This window comes from Kogia breviceps, chromosome 12 (assembly GCF_026419965.1).
Source record: "Kogia breviceps isolate mKogBre1 chromosome 12, mKogBre1 haplotype 1, whole genome shotgun sequence".
In the NCBI taxonomy this organism is placed as follows: Eukaryota; Metazoa; Chordata; class Mammalia; order Artiodactyla; family Physeteridae; genus Kogia; species Kogia breviceps.
Window position 1 is genome coordinate 72499887 of NC_081321.1, and position 19456 is coordinate 72519342.

General features: G+C 38.4%; 1 protein-coding gene across 9 annotated transcripts in view; it reads right to left on the bottom strand.

The window, feature by feature from the left end:
* KITLG (KIT ligand) overlaps positions 1-19456 on the bottom strand; it is an 89503-nt gene that overhangs the window by 38825 nt on the left and 31222 nt on the right. For 6 of the 9 annotated variants that reach the window (XM_059080103.2, XM_059080105.2, XM_067009844.1 and 3 more), the window contains exons 2-3: positions 12488-12601; positions 1377-1439 (exon numbers count right to left, since the gene is read on the bottom strand). In XM_059080103.2, the coding sequence (XP_058936086.1) occupies positions 1377-1439; positions 12488-12601 (177 nt within the window). The remainder of the gene's footprint in view (positions 1-1376; positions 1440-12487; positions 12602-19456) is intronic. The other 3 variants (XM_059080104.2, XM_067009846.1, XM_067009843.1) reach the window with 1 other exon arrangement.

A 19456-nucleotide genomic window follows, 5' to 3' on the forward strand; every position in this document is an offset into this window, starting at 1 on the left:
AGAACTCTCCTAATTCAATAGGACAGACATTGACCTAGACTTGCTAGGTCAACAAAGAGGATAACTTGTTCAACAAGAAGGTACATGTTCTAAGGAATTCTAAGGAACGTAGTAGATAGTAAATATTTTAGCATAGACTAATGAAAAGAAATATGCCTTTCAAGAGAATGCTCTTGAAATGATAACCTTATAGTCTTTGAAAGGCGTTTTAAACACAGCACTGAGTGATGTGCTTAACATACTTGAACTGGTAATCATTTTGATGGACTCGTCCACAGAAAGGACTCAAAGTTTAAGACAACTTGCACAAAGTCGATGTGTAATAAGTATTTTTGGTAAGTTATAGAAAGATGTCAAGTTGCAGAGCAGAGAGTAACCCAAATGATTTTAAATTAACTCAAAGGAACAATACAGTAGTTAAAATGAATTAACATGGAACATGTTATACGTCAAAGGCATGTTGCAAAATATAAGCAAGTTGCAAAGTGATACATGCAGTATAATGGCATTAACATAAAATATGCAAAAAATCTTAAGAATGGATGTACAGTTTGCAATCAAAGTATTAGAGCAGGGCTACTGTGGGCTGTTGCACTCAACACAGCTCCAAGGGGATGGTATCTTCAGGTCAAGCCTTGAAAACATGCATTGGAATGAAAAATTCCAGCTCAGAATACTTATTCCTGAGAGACAAAGTGAGCACTGATGGATATAGGAAAGGGGCATATATGGGGCTTTAGTTATATTTATCATGATTCACTATTAAAAAATACATTTGTGACAAGCTATGTGATGAGTACACAGTCATTACATTATTCCCTATGCTTGAAATAGTTCTTCATGTATGAATACTGATACTATGTAATGAGAAAAACAAAATTGCTTAGTTACAGTAATAAAGGAGTACCTATAATCATAGCCACATATTTTTATTGTAAGGTTTTAAGAATCAATCACATTGCAAATAAATTCAGAGATAAAACATTTTGGGTTCTCAAATTAACTCAAATTAAATAGGAGACTTATATAGGACCTTTTCAGGTATGAAAATAATTTACATAATTTTACACTCAAGCCTTTTTTGGAGGAAGACTGAAGGCAAAAAGAGAAATCAGGGGCTAGCTCTAAGGAAGGTGATCTTATTTACTTTGGGAGTACAGGGGTAAGACACATGTGCTGAAATGCTCATCCAAAACTAAAGTTTAGCAGTTGCCTGAGGAAAAAAAAATATGTGAGTCAAATTCCAAAGATACCTTCTTCAAATTCTGACCATTAGCAAACTCCTAAATGGCAGATAATTTCCTATCTCAATATGAATGATCCCATCTCTTTTGTCAGCTACCAAAATGAAACCCAGAAATGTACAGTTTACATACCAAAACGTCCATCCCGGGGACATATTTGAGGGTTATCTTATAGTCTTTTGGAAGATTTGCCACCTACAGAGACCAAAAAAAAAAAAAAAAAAAAAAAAGGAAAAAAATATCTGTAAGAAAATCCATACATATCAGTCGTCATATTGTTTTTAGTGGTTTGGAGAAAAACACCTATGCTTTTAGTTACTACTGAATTTCAATATTTACATATATAGTGATTTTTCATTCTTGATTTCCCTTTGCAATCAAAGGCACTCTCCAGAAATAAAGTGATAATACAAATCTTTTTTCCTCCAAATTCAGTTATGGGTGGCTAAGTATAATCTACTGAGTCTTGGAAACATGATTTGAATTTCAATTTCCATCTGTGGTCTTGGAATTTCCCTCTAGGATTATATTCCTATTTGTTCCTCCAAAGGATCAGTAACACAGTATATTTTACTTGTAAGTGGTTTACCAAGTGATATGTCAACATCACCAGGGAATCTGTAGAAACGCAGTCATGGGCCACACCAGACCTACTGAATCTTATGTAACAAGTTCTCCAGGTGACTCTGATGTACGCTCAAGTTGGAGAACTACTGTTCTACATTGATCCTAGAAAAAAATGTCTGTGAAATTTCTAAAGATCAATGATACTTATGAGTGGCAAATGCTTTATCACTTAATTAATCTAGAAAGATTCAGTTCTGTGATATAACTAAATCCACTTAGCTGGTCCTGAACGTTTGAGATGCCTCAAGTGTTTACCTAGCTTCTCTTAAAGGCTTTCAAAGACTATCTAACCCATTTCCACCAGTCACTGTGGCATAAATTGAACAAGCACCTGATTTAGAACCAGGGAATTTGGAACAAATCTAAACTGTACTTTGGTTTCTCTCACCTGTAAAGCGGAGACAAAAGTACCCATGTCTGAGAGTCAATTTATGAGCTGAGATGAGTGAATGTGCCAATCAGTCCATATTCTTCACTGAGAGCTATACTGGCAACTGACTTCCAAGACACACATCCTGGTAGCTTACAGAGTTCTAGGTTCACTTGTCTCCTTTTCTACATATAGTACCACCTCTTACATCTCACCCTTCTAGCACAGATAAATTTTCCATCTGTATCATATGGCCCGTTTATAATATGTATAAACTGACTTAGCCCATTGAGTCTTAAAACAATACACAATGTAAAAAAAAGTGGTTTTGCTTTATTATATCCTCAATAGGTCTATCTTGCCTTGGTGGACTCATTTTCCCCTTTACCCTGTCTCTAAAATCATTACTATTCCCCACAGTAAGCTGGGATGTTGTGCATGTTTGCCAGACTAGGTCATCTCTGACAAGTCTCCCAGAACACAATCCATATGGTTTCTTCTTGGCTTCGCCAATAGCTTCTGGAATCTGAGAACAATTTGGTGAGAAAAGAATCTAGTTAAAGGCATAAGCAGTCAGAGCGGAGCCAAGGAAGTAGCTGATCCCACCGTGCATGCTACCATTCTACTTCCAATGGTATCATCTCCCACTCATCTCAGCCTCCAGCCTAACACTTACCAAATATTTATGATGTGCTGGCACTGTGCTTATCAAGGGCTTATGTTGCACGATCACATCCAAGCCTCAGAATCCCTTTCACATAGTATCTCTATTTAATGAATGAAGAACTTAAGGCTCAAAGAAGTCAAACTTGACTAAGGTCACACGATTATTACGTGTTAAGTCTGGACTAGAACTCAGGTCTCTGACAGCAGAGCCTCCCTTGCCTCTTAGCTCAACTACATATTTTCATCTATCTACTCTCTGCACACTTGTCCTAGATATTTTCCACTTGTGAGGCTCACCATCAACCCTCGTCATGCCAGCCCCAATAAAACAGAAAAGTCCTTGATGCTTACTGAAAACACATCTGGGCTGCCACAGAAGGTGGCATTTTTAAAATCTTTAATTTCCGGGTGACTCTCTTACTCTTTACATTTAACTTTCTTCCTCTTGGTCAAACTTCCCACCACGCTTCCCTAATTTCTTTTGTCTTGTGGATCTTCATCCACATTTTTTTTTTTCTTTTTTTGCGGTACGTGGGCCTCTCACTGCTGTGGCCTCTCCCGTTGTGGAGCACAGGCTCCGGACGCACAGGCTCAGCGGCCATGGCTCACGGGCCCAGCCGCTCCGCGGCATGTGGGATCCTCCCGGACCGGGGCACGAACCCGCATCCCCTGAATCAGCAGGCGGACTCTCAACCACTGCGCCACCAGGGAAGCCCCATCCCCATTTTTGAAAAGCAAAAGGACCTTGTTATTTTATGTAAGCCCCAGTGGAAGACACAGCTGAGCTAAAAGCTGGAATCAGAATGAGCAGCAACATTCTGTTTTGTTATGAACCAACCATGTAAACAAAAGTCATTCCAGATGGAGAAACATGGCAAGAAGTGGCAGGTGTTCAGAACACAAGCTGCTTGACAATCTAGCCATCCTTAAGCACAATTAACATTATCAGAAAATAAATACAGAATTGACCAAACTGGTATTCAGATAACTGAGGATCTGAGTACGTACCGAAAGGGCAGAAAAAATGTAAGCGATATGCTGGCCAATTCTGTTTTATTAGTAATCTATACGTAAAAATTGGTGCAAAGAAGTCAAAGGAACCTTACAAGAAGTTCTCTGACCAACACACTGAAATCTCCACACCTTACCACTTGGGGGATATATAATAATAATTTCTGCATTAAATGGACTTACTGATATTTAATTTCTGGTGGAACTGAAAAGTAATACTATTTTTGAAAAATGCTTTACAATTTAAGTTTTCATACACAGTCTCTATCACGACCCCAGAGATATGTGTTATTAAGCCTATTTCACAGAAGAAAACACAGAGAGGTTAACTGGCATCCCAAGGTCACAGTCATCAGGAGTACCTATTGGAGGTAAGGATACAAATCTTGGCTCTGTGTGCTGGTCTCAGCACAGTTATCTACAGATCAGTCTCCGCATTATTACTTTCTTGGCTTGCATTGGTTTGTTTCCAATTACATTTGGAAGAGAAATTAGGAAGTCAAGTTGTATATTTTTATGGCTGCTTCATGAATTATATTACTTTCCAAGCATTTATAGTATGTTAAATAGCATTCAGAAAGCACAGATATCCTTGTGATAAATTCGGTTTCTCTCTCTATATATTGAGCACTGTAGAAATTTGATAAGAGTAGAGGGAGGCTTTGACCTAGAACTAGGAAGATAAGCTGTTCCTTCGAGGCAGTTAGTTTGATGTAGGACTCACAGCACAGGTCCCGGGGACACACTGCTCAGGTTGGATCCATGTCCTGCCACGTGCTAACTCAGAGATCTTGGGCAAACTACTTAATCTTCTTTAGCCTCAATTTCCACATGTGTAAAATGGGAATCATAGAATCGAGCTAGTGGATTTATTAAGACTAAACAAGGATCATATAACTTGTTTAAAATACTTAGTGCTTGAGCGTGGTGTGTGAATGAGTACGAGTGTTTATTATTAATTGCAAGGGAGTGGGACATTCTAGGTATAGGGTTATATGCAAAGACAAAGACATGGGAGACCAGGGACAGATCATTCAGGCTCTAGCAGGTAGGAGGTAAGAAATATCCCAGGAAAGCCATTATTAGTGAGGGACCTCAATCCCGGGCCAAGGAGGCCAAGAGGGAGGCAGTGAGGTTCAGCGAGACCATTTCCACCACCAGAACCCTACAGCAAGTCACTCCTGCCTCAGGCACACGGCTTCTTCCCTGTGGAACCTCTACTCCTCGTCTGTAAGATGAAGAGGGTGAAGTAGATAACTATGAAAAATTTAGTCTGATTTACCTTTCTCATGGAATTAAGCAGTGGTGCTACACTGCAGGTGTTTAAGCCGGAAGGGAACATGACCGTCAATTTAGGAAGGTTAGTCTGGAGGGATGGATTGGAGCAAGGAGAGAATAAAGAATGGGGGCAGTTTAGAACACCACTAGGAATGTACTAAATATGCATTCAATATTTATACAGAGACCAGAAGCTGAAAAAGCAGAGACTGGTTTAGATTTCAGGAAAGCATACTGTTGGTAGGGTGAAATGGATACATAACCAAGGCTACAGATTTTGAAAAAACCAATCTATTCTAGTAAAATATGTTCAGGGCAAAAAATAAAATAAAATAGAACCTAACTGGTGGAAAATTTACCAAAGGTCCAATTATTCCAAAGGTCCAATGAACTTTGTGGTGTGGAGTGTGAGGGTGTAAATACTGTGCTAGATAATTAAATGCATAAAACTGCAAAAACAAGTCACTTTGCGATGGGCTCACTCTACTGCTAGATGGGCCCATTTGCTATCTTTTTTTGGATGTCTTAAGGACTGACCATACTCAGTGACATGAGGAGGTAAAATGCATATGAGAATGGCATGTAGAAATGCTGGAAACTCAGCCAAGAAAAAGTCTTTGCAAGCCAAACAGGCACTGGCTGCCTACCATACCCTGCAGGTATTTGGACTCAGGAGAAAAAGAACTCAAAGTCAGAACATTTAACTCCCTCTCTAGATCACTTATCTAAAATCTTTGGATTTCATGATTCAAATAACATTGAGGTCTCTAAGTCTCATGAAATCAGTGGCTTCTTGGACATCTTTAGTGAGACACACTTGTCTCAGTTGTTTCTCCCAAGTTCTAGATAAGAATCAAAATGCAGTAGTAATAACTCATGATTCCCTTGACACTACATAAAATGTCGCACATATGTGAACCTTTCTGAGGAAAGAGTCCAGTTTTCAGAGTGTTGGGAGACCCAGAGAAGTTTAAGAATCACTGCTGTAGAGCAAAAAACCTTTTACGCTTATATTTTAAATATCCTAGTTCACTCCTGCAGCAGCTTAGTGTAATGCTGGTTGTTCAGTCTTCCGAAATAACATAGGACAAAGATTTTTGCCTTTTTAAAAAAAAATTTATTTATTAATTTGGCTGCATTGGGTCTTCATTACTCCACGCGTGCTTTCTCTAGTTGCGGCGAGCAGGGGCTACTCTTCATTGCGGTGCGGGGGCTTCTCATTGCAGTGGCTTCTCTTGCTGTGGAGCACAGAATCCAGGTGCTGGCTTCAGTAGTTGTGGCTCACGGGCTCTAGAGCACAGGCTCAATAGTTATGGCGCATGGGCTTAGTTGCTCCGTGGCGTGTGGGATCTTCCCCGGGAAGTCCCAGCTTTCTGTCTTTTTATTTCTCCTTATAAGCTGTCTCTTGTTAATATTGACCAAAAATCTAACTAACCAGGTTAATTACCTTTTTTTTCCCTTTAATAACTCAATTAGTGATTTAGAAAAAATTAACATGACAACTCATAAAGACTTTTCTGGGTCGTATTTTCTCAGTGAAGAATATCTAAATGAAGTGAGATGACCCTCATTCTCCTTTCAGATAGAAGAGATTAAAAACATTTTTGGTTTATTTCATAGACCCACCTTATAATGTGGATTCCAATTAAGTAGTACTAATTGAACTTCTATAATATGACTGCTTCCTAATCATAAGATAAGGTGACTACTACCTAGAATAAAATTCAAGAGGATAGAATGCTAATTCTTAAATTGCAGTTGATATTGACATCTTAAGTTAAAACATCATAAATTATGAACTGGGTTCTTATGCTCTAGAGATGGGCAGTTAGGGGTTCAAACCTCTATTCAGCTCCCTATTTCCAGGTGAGGATTGTCAGGTTACTAACGATTACCAGGCCTCAGCTCCCTAAATCAATAAGCTGTTGGTAAAAATAATTACCTCCTAGGGTTGTGATGACTAAAAGAGAATCCAAACAAAGTGCTTTGCATGGTACCTGGATACTCACACAATGATGATTACTTTAAAAAGTCAAGGAGCAGGAGATTTTGTACCTAAGTGGTTTATCTTATAAAGGAAGAACAATTTTTTCTTTATGATAAGATTGACATGCTTGGTAACATAGCCCACTACTTGTCAGTTTTTACGACTATTACTTCTAATACGCTTCTGTCCTTTCTTTGCATACTATAAGTCCTAAATTTAGCTTTAAACAGAGAAAAAAAATTTCTACTGACCACAGGAGCAGAAATTTAAATGCTAAATATTGCAAACTAATCAAAATAAACTTTAAAAACTCTCCAGCCATCAAACCATTGTTCTTCAAGGGTCAAACAAAATCATGTGAGACCTCTACTTTTAAAGAGAAGATATGCTTAATAAAGCTCAGAGTTCACCTAGAAATGGGAAGTCTCAGAGACTCCAATCTTCCGTTTTAAGGCAGTGGTAATTCTATCCAAAGAACATCGTATTTGAAGAAGAATAAAAATTCTGCATCATTCAAAACTGTCCATTCAAAGTGTGAAATTTGTTATCTAAGTATATTTTTATAATCTTCCATTATTTTAAACTCTAAGAGTCATGTATTAATATAATCTACTTAAAATAAGTGCCTACTTCAAGACCGGGAAAAACCACGAATTCTTGACTTTTAATTCTACTCTACTGATTTGTAGACTGACCTTGAAAAGACAGAGTAATTTCACCTTTACAAGATGGGGCTGGGACAGCAACCTGCCTTAAACATTTTGAGGAAGACAAATAATTACTCAATAGATAGTTAAAGATAAAAAGGTTTTTAAAAAAGCAACGAAGTCATATTCAATTAAATTCCCCCAAATGAAGGAAAAAATATCACAAATGAAAGGAACAGGAGGAAGAACAAAAGGAAAAATTAATTTGAACTATTTCAATATTTGGATTCCTCCTTATATTAACACTTAACAATCATTAAAAGCTACAGCTGAACCATCCCATAGATACAAGTTTTTAGAATTTCATTCATCCCCTTCCCAGATACTTGACCCTTTCTTTAGGTAGGTCTGAGTTTGCCATTTAAAACAAGTCCTGTAACATTTTTTGGAAACAAAGCAAAATGTTCTGTAAATAGATGAACTATTATGCTGAGTAAACATGCCAGAAGGATTTCAAATGAAAACCATGGGGATTGCAGGGGCAGTACAAAGTGTCCAAAAAGAAATTTAAAAGAAAATGACAGTAAAGTCATAAATCGTGTGCTTCTGTGACATGAGAATCACCCCAAGCAAACAGACTTAATGTTTGTGGGCACAGTGCAAGGTGCCACCTAAAGCAAAGGAGGAACTGGCCGAATGGGCAAAGGAATGATTTCAGCTGAAGAAATTACTATGAAAAACAAGGCAAAAAGGTACTCTCAACCCACTTTCTTTTTCTCAAATAAAATGTACCAAAGTTATGCCTGCAAAGAAACCAGATCCTCTTGTTCGATATAACCTCCTTTAGTCAAGGCATAACTGAATCTTTCCAAAAGGTACAGCCTAAAAAAGTATCTCCATGGAATAAAAGAATCTCAGAGCTAAAAACGGTCTCCCAAGTTATCGGATTTAGTAGTTCTTATCTTTTTGGGTGTCACAGACGTCTCTGGGAAGCAGATGAAAGTTATACATGCTCTTCTTAGAAACACACATAAGGCACACGTAGGCATAATTTAGAGTTCCATTTGCAAGAATTTCAAAGTTTATGAATCCTAGATTAAGAACTAAGTATTGATCATGTCCTAGTTCCTCATTTTCAAAACCAGAAGTTGAATCCCAGAAAGGTCCAGGGACTTATTTGTCCAAGGTCACACAGCTGGGTAATAGCAGAGCCGGTATTGAAACACCCTGGTAAGCCTGACCTGCTTGAAGATGCTTTTTTGCCCCACTGTTCTCTAGAGAGAGGCTGTGAATATCTATATCCATAAAACTCAAAAGTCACTCATGTTGCTGCTTGAATTAGTGAAATTAAAGAGTTTTAGGCTAAGGATGGGAACACAGCTTCTTTTCAGACATGGAAACAACACAATATTGTAAGTATTATGGCCTAAGTGGTCCTGCCACTTCTATGCAAATAACTATCACCTGGCATATTAGTCAGAAACATTAACATTCCTACGTCTCATCTCCACAAGCTGTGATTCCGTATTTCTGAGGCAGAGCCCTGATAGCTATACTTTTAACACATACCCTAAGAGATTGTGACTGGATGGTTCTCAAATGATATCCCACAAACGCTGATTTAAAGCAGTGGCTTGCAAACGTTTTTTCATAAGCTCAGTTGTTTTTTCAAGTCAAGTCTTATTTAGAAACCCAGACACATAAATAATAAAAGCAGAGAGGCTAGGTGGGCTCTTGAAGCCAGTTTGAAAACCACTGTCCTAGAAGATACAGCACAGGTAATGGGACCAGGAGCTGGGCTTCACCACTCTTGGGTCTCAGTTTTCCTATATCTGAAGTACTTTGTCTAGATTGTTTCTAAATTCCCTTCCGACTCCAGTATCCTATGACCCCACAAATGCCACTACTACCATTACTGACAGTGTTTAGCAGGCACTTGCTATGTTCCTAGCACTGTTCTATTCACTTATTTAATCTTTAAAGTTATTCTATGAGGTTAAGTACAGTTGACCCTTGAACAACATGGGTTTGAACTACATGGGTCTACTCATACCCATTTTTTGTTGTTGTTGTTTGTTTGTTTTTTTAACAGTTAAGTACGGCAGTACTACATGATCCATGGTAGGTTGAATCTGTGGATGCAGAACCACAGCTAGGGAGGAAGCTTGTATACAGAGGGCCAACTACAAGCTGTGAGAAGGATGTTCCACTGCTAACCCCGGTGTTGGTCAAAGGTCAATTGTACTGTTAATCTATTACACTGATGAGGAAACTGAGGCACAGAGAGGTTATGTGATAATAACTGCGGTAAAAAATTTATATATACATCCTCTTATTTAATCTACACTACAAAATGGGAAGAACTGAGATTTAGAAATGTAGTTACTCATCTAAGGTCAAAGAGCAGGTGTGCCAGATTCTAAAATCCATTCTTGGAACCAATAAATTAGCATAGGTTGGGTCCCACGCTATACCAGAAAATCTTTCAAATGGTATCCATTTACATGTGGTTATTGCGGACTGAGTGATATGCACTCATATTCATAGAGATGGGTTAGCTGCCAAACTAGATTATAAACACTCTGAGACCAGGGATTATTTTATATCTTTCAATGTCCTACTCTATGTAATACTGGCTGGGCATTAAGTGTGTCTTTATGCATTTAGAAGTGATCTTCTAAGTCCTTTTTTGTTACTAACTTGATCCCCCCCCCCCATAATCCAAAATAAACACACTAATTTCATTTAGATCAACTCTTGAAATTAAAAAGTTCCCCTCTGAGTCAGGTGCTGGAGGGGTGACAAAAAGACTTTTTTCAGTTTAATGATATTTTTACATTTGCCCTTGGGGGAAGGAATTCCTTCCATCTATGACTCCTTGCCCACATATTTGAAACTGGACACCTAGGACCACTTCAGACCTCCCCTGCTCATCTTAGTTCCATTGTTCTACCAGCAGCCCCATGAGAGCTGTAATTTCCCAGTTGTGGCCTACTTTAAGCATATTTTGGAGACTCGTATTAATCTAACATTTATATAAATCCATACAGCATAGATAAAACTACTCATAATAAGAAATGAGATTAAATCAAGGTCACAATATTTTGGTCTCTAAACTGTGACAGAATAGACCATCTAGAGCACTGGTTCTTAAACCTCCTTTAAGGAATGTCTTTAAATGTAGATGCCTTCAGACCTGCTGAATCGGGGGGGCCCAGACACCTATGATTTTCGTAAGCGCCACAGGTGATTATGATGCTGCACAGTGGTACACATCCTTACTTCATCGAACAAACATTTCATGAGTGCCTTCTATTGATACCAAATTTCAAATATAAACATTTTCTTTTTAATATAGTTTCTTGGTTCACAAACTAACATGCAGCTTGAGGGAAAGGATGATACATGTTTTGAAAAAAGTACTTCATCACCCCACCCCCATCCCTATACCTAGCTGGGCATATAGTAGGCAAATGTTGCATTGCTTTGGTCACCAGCTTCTCAGATAAAACATAGTGATACATCTTCAGGCACTGCACCAGAGTATATTTTTAAACCTGGACTTTGTAAGTATCCAAAGAAATCTGCATGGTGTGTGTGTGTGTGTGTGTGTGTGTGTGTGTGTGTGTGTGTGTGTGTGTGTGTGTGTGTGTGTATTCTTAATTCTGCATTGAGACTAAGCCAGCAAGACTCAGATCGTAGCATTAAACTTCTGTTTTGGAGTTTGGCTATGAACCCAAAATAAAACATATAAACCAGGAAATGCATATCAAAATAGGGAAGATAAATATCTCAAAAAATATACTTTTCTTTCTTTCTACATACTACAATCCTCATTTCTTTCCTATTCTCACATCACGTCCGTTCCCTAGATAATATTCAAATAACTGAGTGCCATTTGGCTCTTTTGAACTTAGAAAACTGCTTCTCAAACTTGGTTCATCCTGAAAGCACACACCGTAGCTCAAGTGAGCATGTACAATCACCGCTAGATCGTGAGAGTTGGGAGGAAGGCATTTCAGATGCTGTGTTATGCTCTCCCTCTCTGTGGTTTGCATCTTAAGAGAAGCATGGCACGAAGCCGGCAGTGACCAAGGGGCACCAGTGTAAAATGGCTTTTCCTGAGGGAAGAGTTCCAATGTGATGGATGTGGGAGATGAATCTGGTCAACATTTGGGCAACAAATGACTCCAATTGTGTTTACTGAGGGAGCAAACACCCACCCGCATGTGACAGGGTCTTCAAGCTGTTGGAAAGGGGAGAAAGAGCATCTCAGATCTTTTGTTAGGCTCGTTAGAGAAGAGTAGGAAGGCATGTGGAACGGAAATAAAACACTTAAGAGATAATGGGGAACAAGCTAGTGCTGGCACATCAGCACACAGAGAACTCGCCAGTGTCCTTCACTGCCTGTGAAGGAGATGAAAAGACCAGCAAAGAAACAAAGCCACTTCCGTGGGGTGCAACAGGCCAACTTTACCGACAAGATGCTCCATGACCTTAAATATCTCCCTACCTGCTCTCTACAAACTCTTTAGAATAACTCAGTGACTTCTATCCTGGTCTTCGAAAAGTACTAATTTGGGGCAAGAAAAAAGGAAATATTTTTCAAAAAGTACAAGAAAAAGAGTCACGGCAATTGAAAGCATTCCTTACTTACCAATTTTGTAACGTCTTTCACATCATCAGTCACACGGTTCCTGCAGATCCCTTGAGTTTTGACGAGAGGATTAAATAGGAACAGTTGAAGATAAATGCAAGTGATAATCCAAGTCTAAATGAAAACAGAAAAAATGCTGGTGATCATCAGTGAAAATCCGTAGTCACTAAAACTATTAACAATTAACATCTTCTGCCTTAATGTGGAAAAGGGAATCTACCTTTTTTTTTTTTTTTTTTAACGCTACTGGCTTAAATACAATTAGATGCAATTAGATGCTGAGCATTCAAACTATGCTGACCAAATTTTTAAAACATTTTCTGTTAAAATATGGTTTGGATTTTTCATTTCAATGACAGTATTGTTAACTTTTGTCAAAAGCTTTCTACGGGCAATTCCCCAATGGCAATTAGGAATGAACTTGTAGCAACATGTGAAGGATTTATCACTTAAGGTGTTTTCTAAAAACTAGGGAATGCATAAAATTCATACCTGAAGGCACCAAAAGAAACTTTCTCTACTTTAAATGTAGACTGTTTGGCAAGTAGCAGCAAAACCCTGAGCAGTGCTTTAATCTGATAATCTAATAGTACACCCAGTTAAAGTGAGGGGGAGAGAGAGAGATTTAGATATAGGACAGAATTTAACCGAATTTGTGAGACATCAAAAGAATCATTGTTTTGAATCACAGCTTTTCAGCCATTTAATAAGGAAAAATATATTCTTAGTCAATGGGAAGACATTCTTGAATCCTAGCATGAACCCACACTCACACGCCCACCAAGACACCTCTCTTTGAAAATAACTCTTTCAAATATGTAAAATAGATACCTTTGTGCATGGCTTATTTTTTCTTATTACACTATATTTTATGTTTTTAAAAATCTGGGCATCTATTTTTTTTCTTCAATATCTTTACAACACATAGCAGAACCTTGAATATAAAAAGCTCTTAATAAATATTTGCTGGATGAATCAGTGACCAAGGTAAAAAAAAAAAAAAGAGTATAATGCTTCAAATTTGATACCTGTTTATTGAGCCTGTACTATGAGACAGGGACTGAGCCAGTCACTAGAGAAACAAAGGGCAGAAGAACTAAACAGACATTTCTCCAGAGAAGATATACAGATTGCCAACAAACACATGAAAGAATGCTCAACATCATTAATCATTAGAGCAATGCAAATCAAAACTACAATGAGATATCATCTCACACCGGTCAGAATGGCCATCATCAAAAACTCTAGAAACAATAAATGTTGGAGAGGGTGTGGAGATAAGGGAACACTCTTGCACTGCTGGTGGGAATGTAAATTGATACAGCCACTATGGAGAACAGTATGGAGGTTCCTTACAAAACTACAAACAGAACTACCATACGACCCAGCAATCCCACTACTGGGCATATACCCTGAGAAAACCATAATTCAAAAAGAGTCATGTACCAAAATGTTCATTGCAGCTCTATTTACGATAGCCAGGACATGGAAGCAACCTAAGTGTCCATCGACAGATGAATGGATAAACAAGATGTGGCACATATATACAATGGAATATTCCTCAGCCATAAAAAGAAATGAAACTGAGTTATTTGTAATGAGGTGGATAGACCTGGAATCTGTCATACAGAGTGAAGTAAGTCAGAAGGAAAACAACAAATACTGTATGCTAACACATATATATGGAATCTAAGAAAAAAAAATGTCATGAAGAGACTAGGGGTAGGACAGGAATAAAACACAGACCTACTAGAGCATGGACTTGAGGATATGGGGAGAGGGAAGAGTAAGCTGTGACGAAGTGAGAGAGTGGCATGGACATATATACACTACCAAATGTAAAATAGATAGCTAGTGGGAAGCAGCCGCATAGCACAGAGAGATCAGCTCGGTGCTTTGTGACCACCTAGAGGTGTGGGATAGGGAGGGTGGGAGTGAGGGAGACGCAAGAGGGAAGAGATATGGGAATATGTGTATATGTATAACTGATTCACTTTGTTATAAAGCAGAAACGAACATACCATTGTAAAACAGTTATACTCCAATAAAGATGTTAAGAAAAAAAAAAACCCACCCTTGAAATGCAGATGCAGGTAAGTAAGTGACACCCTCACCCCGTGATAAATGCTTTGGGAACTCAGAGGAGGAATAAATTAATCAGTTGACCTTAAGGGAGAGAATTCGTGGCAGAAAGACAGTGCCAAGAAAAGCCAGAGAGAAAATGTGACTCTGGCTGAATTTTAGAGGACAAAAGAAGAGTTTGCAAGAGTTGACAAGGAAGGGACAAGTATTCCAGGAAAAATAAACAGCATGAGCAAAACATGGAGATGTGGAGATATTTTTTAAATGTGAGAGTTCTTTTAAGAGTTAACATTCATCTATGGCATCTTAAAATTACACAAAGGCCCATCTGCACATGGCTAGAAATCTTTCCTATTTATTATGTAATCAGCCATGTATTATATGGAACTGGATTATTATTTTCAATGAATATCTGCAAGCTATATCGATATTACACTGGACCAAATTATAATTATCATTTACTAAAATTTCTAAGACTACAATGCTACCTACATAGATAATAGTGGCTTCAAAACGAAACTAAAACCCTTTTATTGTTTTACCACTGTAATCTACGTATTTTAGCAGTAATCCTGCTTAATTTTGTTTAAGGCTACTTTGAGCATGGTTGGGTCCCACTCTTCATAGCATCATCTCCCTTGGACCAAAATGAAGACTGAATTGTGTAAATGATTTGTTTGGGAGATTCTTCTTTTTGGACAATCCCAACACATAAAATATCCTCTAATATCCCTTCATGCATGTAAGTATAATTGCTTAAACTCAAGCTTTCTTTCATACTGTCATTGCTAAGACCTAACCCTCCCTTGAAATATATTTCTCCAAGATCCTCTTCCATGATATGATTTTAGAATCCTCCCTAAGGACCTCTGTAAATGGCCAATCTCACTAATAACCATATTCATATTCTAGGCTCTAAGACATATAAAGGCATGGGGTGGGGGAGGGGGATCTGGAGGAGGGTGGTCCAAAGGTACAAACTTCCAGTCATAAGATAAATAAGTACTAGGGACGTAATGTACAACATGATCAATATAATTCACACTGCTGTATGTTACGTAAGAAAGTTAAGAGAGTATATCCTAAGAGTTCTCATCACAAGGAAAAACATTTCTATTTCTTTTGGATTTATATAGATTTTGTATCTATATGAGATGGCAGATGTTCTTAATATGGTAGTCACTGAATGATGTATGCAAGTCAAATAATTATGCTGCACATCTTAAACTTATACAGTGTATATGTCAATGATATCTCAATAAGACTAGACGAAAGAAAAGAAATATAAGGGCAGAAATTCTGTTGACTTCTCTTTGCCATGTTTTATGCCTGACACTGAAGAAACTACACAAACATTTGTTCACTCATTCATTCATTCAGCAAATATTTATTAAGCACCTAGTGCTACTGTGTGCCAGGCACTGTTCTAGATGCTGGGGATATATTAGTTAAAATAAATAAATAAATAAAAGCAAAAATTCCTGCCATCATAAACTTAGCTTCTGGGCTTCCCTGGTGGTGCAGTGGTTGAGAATCCGCCTGCCGATGCAGGGGACGCGGGTTTGTGCCCCGGTCCGGGAAGATCCCACATGCCGCGGAGCGGCTGGGCCCGTGAGCCATGGCCGCTGAGCCTGCGCGTCCGGAGCCTGTGCTCCGCAATGGGAGAGGCCACAACAGTGAGAGGCCCGCGTACCGCAAAAAAACAAACAAACAAAAAACAGCTTCTACTGAGGGAAGGCAGACCATAACCAATAAACATAATAAATAACCAGATTATATAGTAGGTCAAAGGTGTGCTGTGAAAAAAGAAAAATTAGATCACACTGAAGGGTATCAGAATTATAATGCCTACTCTGCTCTACTAGCAGCATGGTCTTAGGTTCAAGGTGACAATCACACTCATGAGGCATCAGAGGCTTCACGCAGCACCAGGTGTACTACCAAGCTGATATCTGATGGGGCCTCATTGGGAAGGCAATGTTTTATCAAAGATTAGATGGAACTAAGGGAGTTATCCAAGCAGATGTCTGTGGGAGAGTATTATAGACAGAGAAGCTAGTGCAAAGGCCCTAAGGTCTACTTTGTGTTGTTGTTGTTTTCAATTGAATCTTTCAAGATATTTTATTATAAAAGTAATATATTATCATTATCAAACATTTGGAGAAGAAAAAAAACTTAGTTGGAATGTCACTACCCTGACAACTTTCAGAAAGTATATATTTTTCCCCCATTATTATAAAATAAATGCATACTCATTGATTTAAGGAATCTGCTTTATTTAAGGAACAGCAAGAATAAACCAGGGGGGGCAGTGAAGATGATAATGTCAGAGAGAATGGAGAGGCCAGGTCATGTAGGGTCTTGTATACCCACCTGGACTTTTGACTTTTACTGTGAATGAAAAGGGATTCATTGCAGGATTTTGAGCATAGGAGAGATACGACATATTTAAAACTTTTTTGAAAGAGACTGTTTGGAAGTTTCTTACAAAACTGAACATATTCTTACCATATGATCCAGCAATCATGCTCCTTGGTTCTATCCCAAAGAGCTGAAAATGTGTGTCTATACAAAAACCTGCACACTGATTTTTATAGCAGCTTATTCAAAATTGCCAAAATTTGGAAGCAACCAGAATGTCCTTTGGCAGGTGAATAGTTAAATAAACTGTGGTATATCTGGGGAATGGACTTTTACTCAGCACTAAAAAGAAATGAGCTATGAAGCCATAAAAAGACATAGAGGAAAAAAATGCATATTACTAAATGAAGAAGCCAATCTGAAAATGCCATACACTGTTTTGATTCCAACTACTATGACATTCTAGAAAAGGCAAAACTATGGAAACAGTAAAAAGATCAGTGGTTGCCAGGGGTTGGAGGGGAAGAGGTGAATAGAGCACAGAGGATTTTTAGGGCAGTGAAAATACTCTATATGATACTATAATTCTGAATACATGTAATTATACAGTTGTCTAAACTCATAGAATGTTCAACACCAAGAGTAAACCCTAGTGTAGACTATGGGCTCTGGGTGATTAAGATGTGTCAGGGTAGGTTCCTCAGTTGCAACAAATGCACCACTCTGGTCGGATGTTGATAACGGAGGAGGCCATGCATGTGTGGGGGGCAGGGGGCACTGGGGAAATCTCTGTACCTTCCTCTCAATTTTGCTGTGAACTGCTCTAAAAATTATTTCCAAAAAAAAAGAGATCACTTTAATTGCTGTGACTTTAGGCTAACAATAGGTAGAAACAGAGTAGGCTAACAATAGGTAGAAACAGAGTGACCAATTTGGGGATATTGCTATAATCCAAGCAAGAAAGGGTCATAGCAGTGCATTGCCCAGAGGTGGTTACATTCTGGATGCCTCCTGAAGATTGAGCCGAGAGGATTTCCTGACAGTTGGAGAGTGCTTTGAGAGAGAGTCAAAGACAACTCCAAGGATTCTGGTCTGAGCAACTGGAAGGATAGTGTTGCCATCCAATGATATGGAGAAGGCTGAGGGGTAGAGAAGGTTTGGGGGGCAGATCTGGAGTTAAATTTTGAGTGTGCTCAGTTTGAGATGTGTTTTGAGACATCCTAGTGATGAAACTAGGTCAGGATATTTCAATCTGGATTGAGGAGGGAAGTTTGGGCTGGATATATACATATGACAGCTTTTGATATATAAATGGAATTTTAAGCAAAAGAGTGGATGAGACCATCAAGGGAGTGAGTACAGACAGAAAAAAAGAACAAAGAACTGGGTCCTATGGTGCTCTAACCTTAAGAGGTCTAGCAAAAGATTTAGAACACACAAAGGAGCCTGAGAGAGGAGCCAGAGGAGGCGGAAGAACCCAAGTTAAAAAAAAAAAAGAAAAAAAGAAAAAGTAAAAGTACCTTAAGGAGGAGGTTAAACTATGAAACTACATCAAATACTCACAATAGGTCAAGTAAGATGAGGACTGAGAACTGATCATTGGATTTAGCAGCATAGTCACTGGTGACATTAACAAGAGCATTTTTATTGAAGCAGTTTGGGAAAGGCCAGGCAGGAGTGGATTTAATAGAGCATGACAGGTGAGTGATTAAAACCAGTGCATATAGACAGCTCTTTTAAAGAAGTGTCCTTCAAAGGAGAGCAAATAAATAAATGAACAAAGAAATAAGTAAAAACAAAGTGAGACAGGAGTTGGTGAGGAATTAGGTTGGGGGGAGGGGAGAGTCTTATTTATAAGATGGTAAAAATACCAGGATGTCTGTATGCCTATGGGGATGATCCAGTAGGAGGTGCAATTGGCACTGTGGGTCAGAACAGAGAGATATCAGATGTCCTTGAGAAGACAGGAAGGGGTGAAATCCTGTCTCAAGCAGAGGGCCTGGCTTTAAATAGAGTATATACTGTAGTTCATCAGTACCATCAGGCAGGATGTCTGAATGTGTATGCAGATGCTTGTGCTTTCTGAACAATACAGTGAATAACAGCTTCCACTTACTGAACATTTACTATGTACCAAACATTTTGTCTAGCTTACCACAAACAAAATTTAAGTTTCATCTATGCTAATTCTGAAGATGAAGAAACTGAGGTAGAGAGAGATTCAGTGACTTCTAAGTGGTGAGATCAGGATGAAAACTCAGGTCTGTCCAATTCGAAATTCTGTCCTCTTCACCACCTCATACTGTCACAGCACTTCAAGAAAGCTGTTACATCACTGGTGAGGACTCTGACGCCATCTCTCCAAGACTTTAATAATTTTTCAAATATCACGCATATGGAGATAAGTTTGCTCCCTATTCCAAGCCACAGCTGAATATTTGTACATTTTTCAGAACTTTTAATTTTATAATTTTTATATGTTCTTTGATAGTTTAAAAATATATATTAATACAGACTTCTATAATA